Source organism: Lycium barbarum, chromosome 12 (genome assembly GCF_019175385.1).
Source record: "Lycium barbarum isolate Lr01 chromosome 12, ASM1917538v2, whole genome shotgun sequence".
NCBI lineage: Eukaryota > Viridiplantae > Streptophyta > Magnoliopsida > Solanales > Solanaceae > Lycium > Lycium barbarum.
This window is the reverse complement of record NC_083348.1, coordinates 43489859-43501658: the sequence shown is the minus strand read 5'-3', so window position 1 is coordinate 43501658 and position 11800 is coordinate 43489859. Positions and strand designations below refer to the sequence as shown.

The window sequence follows — 11800 nt, the reverse complement described above, 5'->3', positions numbered from 1 at the left end:
TGTAATAGTGGATATAAAGTTAAACATGAACTCGAGTTCACCTCTTTCAAGGATGAGGGATCGGGTAACTAGCTATTGGAGTGGCTAATGATGTCTGGGGTATTGCGAGTAAAATGATCCTTGTATTTATAGTGAATTCTTTCCCTATGTGATTGAATTCCTATGTAGAGCTCTTGTATAGCTCATGATGCTCGCAGGTCGCACAAACTATTTGTCTGTATGAATTGTATGTGTTATTAGCAGGATAATGGTTTGGGTCTAGCCCACCATGAGCGAAGTAGGAGATGTTGATTTTTCCTTTTGGGTCTGGGTCATGGGTCTCCATGTGGGTAGACCCAACCCGATTTTAAAGAAGATCAGATAAAATAACTTCTCAAAGGAAGTTACTACATGTAAGTGTAGTGGAAGGGCAGGGTAGTTTTTATTCTAACAACTGCTATTTGATTGTGCCTCAAATAGAGAAAATTTTGGTCTTTTTGGAAAAAAACACAGAGGACAGAGAAAGAGAGAAAGAAAAAGAAGTTTTCTTTTCTTCCACCACATTAACACAAAAAGACATTTAGTTTGTGGTAATTTCTGCTTTGTTTCCAAGAAATTCAAAGTGGACTTTGGAGCAATTTTCTGGGTTGAGATTTCTACTCCGCTGCATTAACAGGTACATAAATCTTGTACATATCTTGATATAATCCAACAAATCGTGCCTTCTCCTTTCTTAATTCATTTTAATTACTCTTCTTTAATTCCCGACTCCATTTTTTTGTGATTTTAATATATATTGAATGTGATATTCATTTGAAAAACTGAAATTTTTGTCTTTAATCCTTGTAACTTCGAATCAAATTAGCTATGTGGATGAAAGCGAGGTAGGTACCCACCGTCATTGTGTGATTCACTTAGTTTTTTCTTCCTTCAGTGTTTGTGATTTGTAGTTCACTTTGTTGTGGAGTAATTTTCTTTTCTACTTTTGATTTGTTTTTTTGTTGGTGAGCAATAGGGTTTTGATGATATAAGTGTTCCTTTTGTTTCTTTCCCCAACAGGATCACTAGAGCGACCCAGAATCCATTGAGTTTTTTCACTTGGTCATTATTTCACTTACAAAATGTAAGTGTTGAAGGCTTATTTTATTTGGTTTACAATCCCTTCTCTCGTAGAGAAAAAGAAAAAGAAGCTCACAAAAATTTTGCTTCTTCTTAATTAGCTTATTGGCTGGAAAGATGTTGAGGAGGTTGCTGAGGGAATTGATGCTAGCGCTCTAACTGTGGATAGTTATTTCGTATGAAAAAAAGTATCTCAGAGATGTTGAGTTGGTAGAAAATATAATTCAACTTATGTTATTATTATATTTTTAGTTAGTTTCTTTAGTTTTCGTTTCATGATTATTATTTTTTTCAAATATAAGAAAAATGTAGTAAAACAGGAGGGTTACTAGATGAAGCCAACTAACTGTATACATGTATCAATGTATATTAAATATATGTAGAGATTTAAAAGTACAAATAAAATTCCTCTTTTCTTTTATAAAGAAAGTGTAACGATGAAAATAAATTTCTCAAAGCTCTACTTTTAATAAAAGCATTTATGTTTTTGATTCGTCGATATATAGAATTAAGTATTATACACACACATCTTTTATGTTAACTAAATTTATAAAAGATTGTTGCTAAGTATTTTTCATAACCATGCGAAGTGCAGACAATTTAACTAGTTTTCGCATAAAATAATACATAAATTATCTCATATCTAATCTATGTTACTAACACCTACATAACTCTAACCAGCTACCAAACAACCCCGAACGATTCAAGCCATATTAATTCTACGCAAATCTCTTGAATTGCGGGACGACCTCATCTAAAAGCTTGAATTGTTGGACATAGAACACTATCCAAATTGCATCACCAACGGGCAAGCGCCTAACAATGGATGAAATTGCTCGAGATCATTTTCCTTCTTTTATAATTGAGAAATCCATTACTGTAATACTTAGAAAAGAAGAAACAGCTAGCAATCCTTTCTCCAATTAAAAATAGACTCGTGTCTACCACTTCCAAAAAAAGCATGGACATATGGGTAGAATCTCCAAGTACGTTGAGAACTGACCAAAAATGAAACAATTCCTTGATCTTTGAGCAATTTCACATGTCATGAGGACTAAAGTTGCAGCCTATCCTACTCTTATCTAATTGTTGGAATGCCTGAAACCACAAGTTAGTCTGAATGTTTGGAAGTACTCCATCAGTACAAAAAGGATTGTCCACTTAATCATTTACATATCTCTTTTAAAAAAAAAACTAATTTTTTTAAAAAAATAGATAATTTAACTAAAATATCCCTAATTAAATAGATATTAAAACTTAATCACTTAACACTTAATAGGAGCAAACTGACAAAGTTAAATTAATTCTTTCTTAATTTGATAAGTGAGACTTTTTTAACCAAAAAATAAAGGCTAAGTGGACATACTTTTTGAACCGGAGAGAGTAAAACAGTTACTCAGAATCAAAGGTGATCAAACCACTGTAACTAACGACAGAGATCATTATAAAGCTACAAATATAAAATCACTGAAAAATGAAGAAAACTCAAGCAAAGGTAAATATGCTGCCCTGAGCCTATCTAGTCTCATTCATTAGGAGTTAGAATATATTGTCTCTGTTTAAGATGAATGTCTTCATTTATTTTTATTGCACTTTAAGCTGTTTCTGCTGGTACCATATATCACTCTATTGGGTCATGGCAGAAAATTCTTTGAACCTGGGTACCTAAGTAGCATCTCTCATCCTCTGATGCCAACAGACAAATGCAGAGGTTAATAGATAGAAACCATTTTTACACAGGAATTGGTCAATAGGAAATCATTTTACACGAAAATTAAGATTCCATTACATGACTATGAAATATGGATAATCTTCCAATAATCGATGCACCAATATTACACGAGCTTATCACCAGAATCGAAATTTGATTCGCCAATATCCCTCGAAGAAATAAATGAAAGCTAACCCATGGAGCCTCCAAATACTTGTATAATACACTCCTCGAAAAGCATCAAATTAATCAGCTTCCTAAACCCTGTGTCACGGTGTGTGTGTGTGGGGGGGGGGGGGGGGGGGGGGGGGGGGGGGGGGGGGGGGGATGGGGGATCATTTTTTAACGTATACCAGTTTTCTTTCCTTAGTCGTTAGTTCATGTGACAGCAACCCAGGAAGCACTCAGAACGAAAGGACTGATGAACTATTTTTCGTTTGAATAGCCATGACTCTTCCCTTCCAAGACCAATGAAACATCAAATCATAATTCTGCAAAGAAATTGTTCATCGAAGTCCCAGGATCTTGTGCTTTATTTAAATTTTTCTTCTTAGTCCCTGCAGAAAGAGCAAAAATAAAAAGTTAAAAGGGATTGACTACATAAGGTAGAGACATAAATAGCATGGCAAAAGACGCAAAAGAGGCGGAGTGGGGGACGGTTGAGATTAATTTTGATTGTGTAGTGGTGATTCATCAAGTACCTGACAAGACCCTACCATCCTATAGTCCATAAGTCTACTATTAAGCTTGGGCCGCCTTAGAAACATGATGATATAAGATTTATTACAGGCCATTGCACGAATGGCAGTTTTCTCGCTCCTTGCACCAGTTAACTGAATTAATTACAAAGTGGTTACCAGGCAAAAACCATTGAGAAGCAATTCCATGTTCTCAAACTCAAAGAAAACAAAATGAAGCCGTAAAACATATTTCTCCAATGTTAGTGACGCATCTATAAGTTTCACATCCTCTATACGTCAGCGCTAGAACAGCAATGGAAATAAAATAGTACTGAAAATGACATTAGTCAACGAACTAATAATTCATCACGAGAGTCACGGACTATCCACTAACCAATTAGTAAAGACTCTAGATAAAGTGCACTCATGCCTTCCCAATATGTTGCACGGACTCTTCAAAAATATCGTCGGATGCGTGTCGGATACTCCAAAAGTAGTGCATTTTTGGAGAATCTGACACGGGTGCGGCAACGAAAGTGAAGAATCTGCGCAACTTAGCCGCTTCACATTCTAAATCCTTTAATATCTATCGATAATAAGTATGAACAATGAGAGATGGAGGGCTTATTTAAATACACTAATGAAACGATAATAATATCCGTAATGGTTCCCCCAACCACCACAAGTCAAACACAAGGAAGCTGGTAACTAATCTAAGAATTGAAAGAAAATTCACAATATGAAGACTTTTTAAGATATACTCTTCTATTTGAGACATACTCTGGAGTCTAAAGGGTTTAAATTGAGTAGGACCAAGACAGAGTACTTGGAGTGCAAGTTCAGTGAAGCACCTCAGGAGGCTGGCGTGGAAGTGAGGCTTGGTACCCAGGCCATCCAGAAGAAAAGTAGTTTCAAGTATCTTGGGTCTATTATGCAAGGCAGCAGGGAGATTGACGATGATGTCACACATCGTATTGGGGCAGGGTGGATGAAATGGAGGCTCGCTTCCGGAGTGCTATGTGACAAGAAGGTGCCACCACAACTTAAGGGCAAGTTCTACAAAATGGTGGTTAGACCCGACTATGTTGGTATGGGGCGGAGTGTGGGCCAGATCTCTCACGTTCAAAAGATGAAAGTTGCAGAGATGAGAATGTTGAGATGGATGTGTGGGCACACCAGGAGTGACAGGATTAGGAATGAGGCTATTCGGGACAAGGTGGGAGTGGCCTCGGTGGAAGACAAGATGCGGGAAGCGAGACTGAGATGGTTTGAGCATGTGAAGAGGAGAGACACAGATGCCCCAGTGCGGAGGTGTGAGAGATTGGCCATGGATGGTTTCAGAAGAGGTAGGGGTAGGCCGAAGAAGTATTGGGGAGAGGTGATTAGACAGGACATGGCGCAGTTACAGCTTACCGAGGACATGACCGTATATAGGAGAATTTGGAGGACCCATATTAGGGTAGAAGGCTAGTAGATAACCTCGTTATCCTTCCTTATTAGTAGTCGCATTATCGCATTATAATTTCTTGTGCTTTGATTTATGCTATTATCTGTTATTTCCTGTACTTTAATTATCCTATTTTATCTGTGTCGCTTTCGTTATTTTCATTTCCATATCACTTTGAATTTCTTAGCCTTATCTGACCTCTTTTTATTCTTTTTATTGAGCCGAGGGACTTTCGGAAACAGTTGTCCTACCTTGGTAGGAGTAAGGTCTGCGTACACTCTACCCTCCCCAGACCCCACGTTGTGGGATTTCACTGGGTGGTTGTTGTTGTTGTTGTACTCTTCTATTTGAAATAGAAAGAAAATGGCATGATGAAACCAAATGAGCCAAGCTCGATTGTGTAGCACAGATGAGACTCAACTAGTTTTACAAGAATAGGGCCCATATAAGAACTTTGACAAGGGAATTATACAAAATCTTTGGGAAGTAAACTCATTAATAAGTTGGGAATCTCCGGACCTTTGATCCCTTTTTTTCCTCATCAAAAATACCTTGTATCTGCCACATTCAAATATGGTAATGATATCCTTTACCACACATGAAAGAATAATTTCTCCACTCAGAAATATGAAAGATTGTATACCTTTGGAAGATTTTGGAATATTATCATCAACATCCATCCCATCAGTATCACTATCTTCAGCAGTTGGATCATTCTTCGCACCATCCTCAGAATCTTGCAGCAGCTCATTCAGATCCCAAAACTAGGTAATATGAAAAAGAAGCTATTAGTAGTCCAACTTCCCAACATTCACAATCTTCTTTAAAATTTCAAAGGAACTACTGTAGGGGGTAACAGAGACATTTACGGACCTTCAATAAATTGTCATGCGATGCACTTCCAAGATACTTTCTGTCATGAGAAAAGGCTGCAACATGAGAAGGCACAATGAATAGGAAAATGTCAATATAAGTATGAATTCATGAAGGATGCATATCTAAGCAAAGCTAACAAACAGAAACGTGGAGCATAGTAGTATATAGCTGCTGGCAATGAAACACCCCAGTACATGGGAATATATACAGATTCAGCCATCAAAAATAGACTGCAAAAATTCCAAAATTTCAGCTTAAAGTCGTACCAAGACGTTCAATAGGGTATTCTGAATGCTCGGCAATTGGCTGAATAATCTTGTTTGGTAATATGCCAACCAGACTACACCAAAAAAGAAGCATTGGCTCAAGGAAAATTGAGTTTCATTTGTCAAATGAAAAATCTAGTTTTATACCACAGCACAGAGAGTTCTCTCACCTGATAAGCCCATTCTCAGACCCAGTTATTACTCTATCTTCATCAAGCTTATCCAGAAGAAAAAGAACGTTTGAATTTTCAATGTATGATTATCGAACTAATTTCAAGCTTTAATTATTGGGAAAAGAAAATTACAGTAGACACCCTTATCAACAAAAAATTATAACAAACACTTACTTTCAGTAATGCATCTATAGAGTTCGGTGATAGATCAACAAAGCGATCACTGAAAATGACAAGAAATGGAATATATTGGAATCAACTCCTGACAAGAAGTTCAAGAAGCTAAACTGGGAATAGGAGATATACCTGCAATCCTTGAAAAATCCCCATGAATACAGTAACAGAGTTCCAGATTGAGTACCACATATTACTTTTCTACCATTCTGATGACAAAAATGGAAACAGCACCAAAAGAGATTAAAGCATGTCTAGAGACAGTATTTTGTGGATAAAAATTGACCAGAAAATCTAAAGAAGAAACAATGTAAGATGAAAACAACCCTCTAGAGACACTTCTTCAAAGCTCAACAAGAGAAGGTGTAAAGGAAAAAAGGCATCATATTTCATGTAGAAGATTTATTACCTTCATAATTACCACAGAGAGCAGCTCCTCTTCAGAAAATTCAGAGCGAGTTTGGATCTGAAATTGAGACTTAGAAGATGTATCCAACTTTTAAAGTGAGGAAACTATTGTCAAAATGATAGTTTTTTTATTTTAAGAGCGACCAAAACAATTACATTACCTTACTGCTCCTTAAATTGCAAACAGAAAGTGACCCGTCGCCACTACAGAGAAAGGTAGATTTGCAATTCAGATAATTACACAGAGTTCTTAATTTAAACTCCATGACACTGAGCTGCTTAAGCTGAGCCAGATTTAGCAGCACATGAACCCAAAAGTAACAAAATAAAGAGACTTTTTGGTGGTTTATTATGCAAACCCTAGAGTTTGGAAAAATGCAGCACACTGGTAAAATAAATAATGGAGCACTTGAGCTCTTAACTCTAGCATTACTCATAAACTGGGGATAACCAATTCAAATAAATCTTAATAAACTATGACTGTGTTTCAAATGCATCCAGTAAAAGGTACATCAGGAACCCCTTTCACCTTTTGAAAATAACATAGTAAACAAGATGTCCCGGATGATAGAGCAACAAAAACCAGTCCAAGAAACTGTCTAAAAATCAGATTAATGTAAAACAAAACCAAAAAAGAGTTGGCAAAATAGCAGCAAGACTCCTGATTTTTGTTTCATCCTTTAGAAAGGTCAATTGTCGTGGTATCTTCTGAACCAACAGAAGATTTGCAAATCCATTCCTCCCCGCACATAGAGAGTTAGATCTAGTCCCAATGTATTACTTTCTATTAATTACAAATGTGACTAACTCAGCAAATCTACATACTCAAATTCAAAGGTAAAACCAGAAAAAGAGTCGCATATAGCCATTCCTAGTAAGGATGATTAGAAGTCAACTAGATGGTGGGGCGGGATGAAAGCTTTGAGTGCCTCGTTCTCACCCTCTTAACAGGAGATCTCACTTAAATATACATCTTACAATCATCGAGCACATGCATTCTTTTGAGAGACAGAGAGTGAATTATGTACCTTGTTGCCAATAGTTTCATGGAATCAGCTGCAAAGGTAATGTCTGATATGTATTCTTCATGTGCATTAAAAGTATGGGAGCATGAGCATTGTCTGGTATCCCATACCTGCAATACAAGTAGTTCGGAAAGACTAACTAAAACTTAATTGAACTCTATGGTGCTTCAAACACCATGCAACAGAATTATCTTAAGCAAGAGAAGGGGACCCGAGGAACGGAGCACAATGAGGCACACATGGCGTGATGGAGATGCAACTATTATGATCAGTTTCATGGAAAAATAGCATCAACATCATCAATGGTTTAGCAGAATTTTAACATCAAATGATTCAAGTTTCTGTTAGTCGAAGTCCGCTAAAACAAAAATTTTACCGATTGCAATCTTGATCAGGCATTCAGAAAGCCAAATGAAGCTCTAAATTGTAATAAGTAGTATTACAGCATAAAAATTTGTGTTTTTGTTCATCTTCATAATCCAGCCACAGAATCAAAGAAAAATGAAAAAAGCAAGAATCATCAACAGTGCTCATGAACATGAAAGAGCAATTTTTCTATGAAGAACGTGAAGGAACAATATTTACACGTGCACTATACTGAGAATTAAGGCGCTAATATTATTTTACTTCCTCAAAATTCCTTTTCACAGAACAAGAAAATTTATGGTCCCATGGACCAGGTTCGCAAGGTTTCTGACAGAACAATCCAGAAAATCCACACGGCATGCCAAATTTTGCTTCTTTCGTTTTTCTTAAATAACCGGGGTGTCTGGTCAACCTTGTGTACGGTGTACACCTCAAAGCTGTTGCTACTTTCTATCAACAGTAAATGAAACAATCTAATATAATGTAATGACAACAAAAAGATTATCAAGCAAGGTACAATTTGAATGATAGAATGTTGATTACTTTACTAGTAACTTCAAGAATCAAAATTTGAAGATACAACCAAAAGGATTTATATCTTCAGATTCTCTAATTAACTTTGGTCAGGTAAAAAAATAATCAATACACCAACGTGTCACCTTAATGCATCCTTCATCGTCTCCAGAAGCAATAGTTGACTCCGTCATGTTAACAATTCGATTAACAGCAGCCCTGAAACCAAAGTGACACTTGTGTGAGAACATCTACAGAGCAATATTTTTTAATAAATACCTAAATCGAACCTGCTACATGTCATCACTAACACTTAATTTATAGCACTCACCCATGGGAATTCTCCAGGCGAATAATTTCTGAGCCGGTTTCAACATCCGTCGCAAGAATAGAACAATCTGGAGATCCCGTCACAATTGCTGTACGTGTATTCGATTTAAGAAGAAGACAAATCAAAGTAGCAATTAATCACTGCATTGAAGCAAAATGAACCAGAATTTAACGGAAATAATAGAACCAAAGAAAAATCTAGCCCAAGATGACATTTTTCCCCTAATAAAAAACCTTGGTCTTCTGTTTACTATGTCAGAGTAGAGTTGGAAAATGAGAGTTCTCTAGTTCATTTTAGTGTTGGTTCATGTCCAACTTATAGAGGGTGTCAATTAGCACAAGTCATTGGCGAGTACATACTGTAACAAACAAGAAAAAGAAACATATATTTGAATTACAAGCAACTAAAAGAGAACAGCAGGCTATGTTTGAATATATTACCCCGGCCCTCGTTGATAAACCGAACAGCTCTACATGATTCAGTATGAGCTTTAACTTCCAACAACCTATTATTGAACAAACCAAAAAAAAAAAAAAAAGGAATAAAAAACATTTGAACAATTCTGAATAACCCATTTAACCAAAACCATCCAACGATGAACTCAAAGAAGCTAAAAAAGGAAATTTATCAGTACTTTTGGGCCGGAGAATCAGCATTATAACGATACCTGCAAGAGACAGATAAATTTCATTAAACTTTCTTTTGTTTGAAACAGCCCGACACACCAAAGCCAATCAATCAATAAACTACTAGCCTGTTCAGCCAAGCTTTTGGGAGGCAATAAGTGCATTTTTTAAAAAATGAGGTGTTTGGCCAAACTTATAGGAGAAAATAAGTGTTTTTCGCGAGTTGCAAAAGTTGTTTTTAGAAGTTAAAAAAGTAACTTTTTTGGAAAATATTTTTGAGAAAATACACTTAGAATCACTTTTTCAAAGCTTGACCAAGCACTAATTGGTGCTCAAAAGTATTTATCAAATTGATTAGCCAAACACAAACTGCTTCTTTTTCAAAATAAGTTAATTTTAGAAGCTTATCAAAGGCTATACAACTCAATCTAACCTATTTGGGTCTATATGAATCATATATTTCCCAATATTCAGTCAACATGTAGGCACATCCCAAAGAATTCAATTTTCAGATGATTCATTATAATTGGACAATTTTATGTCAAGTTATTCAAAAGAAAAAGAAAGGTGAAGTGAAGTTACAAGAGGAGGTCACCGTTGATGAGACCAGCAGCAACAAGATGATCAGACGGATGAAAATCAATGTCAAATGGAAGCTTTCCAAGGTCTATCTCCACTGCAGCCATACTTACAAACAAAGGTTTTTACGCCACTGTGGAAATTTCCCTCGTCAAAATCACGTCTCCGAGTCTTAAACCCTAGTACTAGGAAAAATTTATGGTGTGTATGACTTGGCACGTGAGTGAGAAGATTTAACTAAAAGTGACCTTTTAGCTGAAATTAGTACAGGTGACTTATGGGACCATATCAAATCAAAATCTAATTAAATTTAGGATTAAGAAAATTGGGTCTAAAATATATTTTTTTCAAATTTTTTAATCTTTTATAAAATATAAAAATATCCCAACTTAATCCAAAAAACCCACCAACCCCCCCTCACCTTCTCCTCCTCCCACCCCTCCGCAGCCCCACCCTCGCCGCCCCCACCAAAAAAAAAATTAAAAGAAAAGTTTTGATATTTTTTATTTGCTTTTTCACCAGCACCCTCTCCTCCTCCTCCACCCCCACCCCACCACCCCGGCATATTTTTTTTAAAAAAAAAATTATTTTTAAAAAAAAAAAAAAAATCTTTATTTGTTATTTCACCCCCCTCCTCCTCCCAACCCTCGCCCCGCGCAATCACCCTCTCCCTCTCCCCACCCCCAAATTTTTTTTTTTAAAACAAGTTTTGATTTTTTTTTTTATTATTCCCCACTCTTCTTCCTTCCACCCCTCACCCACCCCACCCCTCGCCCCCCCCCCCCCCCCGGCCCAATTTTTTTTTTTAAAGTTTTGTTATTTTATTTGCTTTTTCACCAGCAACCCTCCTCCCTCCCCCCCCCCCCCCCCTCCCCAAAAAAAAAAAAAAAGTATTAATTTTCTTTATTTGTTTTTTTAGCCCTCCACCCCCAAAAAAATTTTGATTTTTTTTACCAGTCCCCACTCCTCCTCGTCCCACCCTGTTATAGCCCGTATTTTGTACGTTCGGATAATTCAAGATAATTGCGAGAAGATAAGGGCAAGACTATTTTCCAAAATTATTTTAATGTATAAGTTGTTTATTAGTATGGAAATGTTGAGGAAGGCTAAGGGTAAAAAGGGAAATTCACAAGTGGTTCATGGTAATATTAAGGAAGGCTAGGGGCAAGAAGGACATTTCACAAGAAAAAAATTCAAGAAGGTTCAAGAATGAACCACCATGGCCGTGTGGTATATGGGTCCCACCCATGACCATGTGTCCATATTTTTACTTGAAGGGCCTAATTATATATATACACATAAGTGGTCAAGCAAGACATATTCATCTTTGAATTAAGAAGCTTGTAGAAGAAGAAAAACAAAAAGAGATAGAAGTCATTCGGCCATGGCTTCCAAAATTGAGCCATGGAAAATTGATCAAGAAAAATTATTTTCTTCTAGCATTTCAACCAAGTGGAACGTCCCTAACAACATGGAGGAGTGGTTGGAGCAATCAAATCATTCATTTGTGCAATATATACCCCTAGT

At 36.5% G+C, this 11800-nt stretch overlaps 1 protein-coding gene and 1 long non-coding RNA gene across 3 annotated transcripts; one reads left to right on the top strand and one right to left on the bottom strand.

Annotated features, from left to right (window-relative positions):
* The first annotated feature begins 326 nt into the window (after positions 1 to 326).
* LOC132623237 (uncharacterized) lies at positions 327 to 2191 on the top strand. The gene is made up of 3 exons (XR_009576170.1): positions 327 to 655; positions 1039 to 1102; positions 1200 to 2191. It is a non-coding gene; the product is annotated as an uncharacterized LOC132623237 (long non-coding RNA).
* Positions 2192 to 2841: 650 nt separating this feature from the next.
* Positions 2842 to 10485, bottom strand: LOC132621860 (WD repeat-containing protein 55-like). Of its 2 annotated transcripts, none has more exons than XM_060336325.1 (15): positions 10277 to 10485; positions 9703 to 9735; positions 9509 to 9573; positions 9069 to 9156; positions 8884 to 8956; positions 7862 to 7968; positions 6995 to 7037; positions 6835 to 6903; positions 6558 to 6634; positions 6426 to 6474; positions 6249 to 6295; positions 6079 to 6152; positions 5810 to 5865; positions 5580 to 5700; positions 2842 to 3366 (listed from the first exon to the last, which is right to left on the bottom strand). In XM_060336325.1, the coding sequence occupies exons 1-15, from the start codon at positions 10378 to 10380 to the stop codon at positions 3293 to 3295; spliced, it is 1080 nt and encodes a 359-aa protein (XP_060192308.1). In that variant the 5' UTR covers positions 10381 to 10485; the 3' UTR covers positions 2842 to 3292. The 2 variants fall into 2 exon arrangements, with proteins under 2 accessions (XP_060192308.1, XP_060192309.1); XM_060336326.1 differs by having other exon boundaries at positions 6835 to 6891; positions 10277 to 10484.
* Positions 10486 to 11800: the final 1315 nt, after the last annotated feature.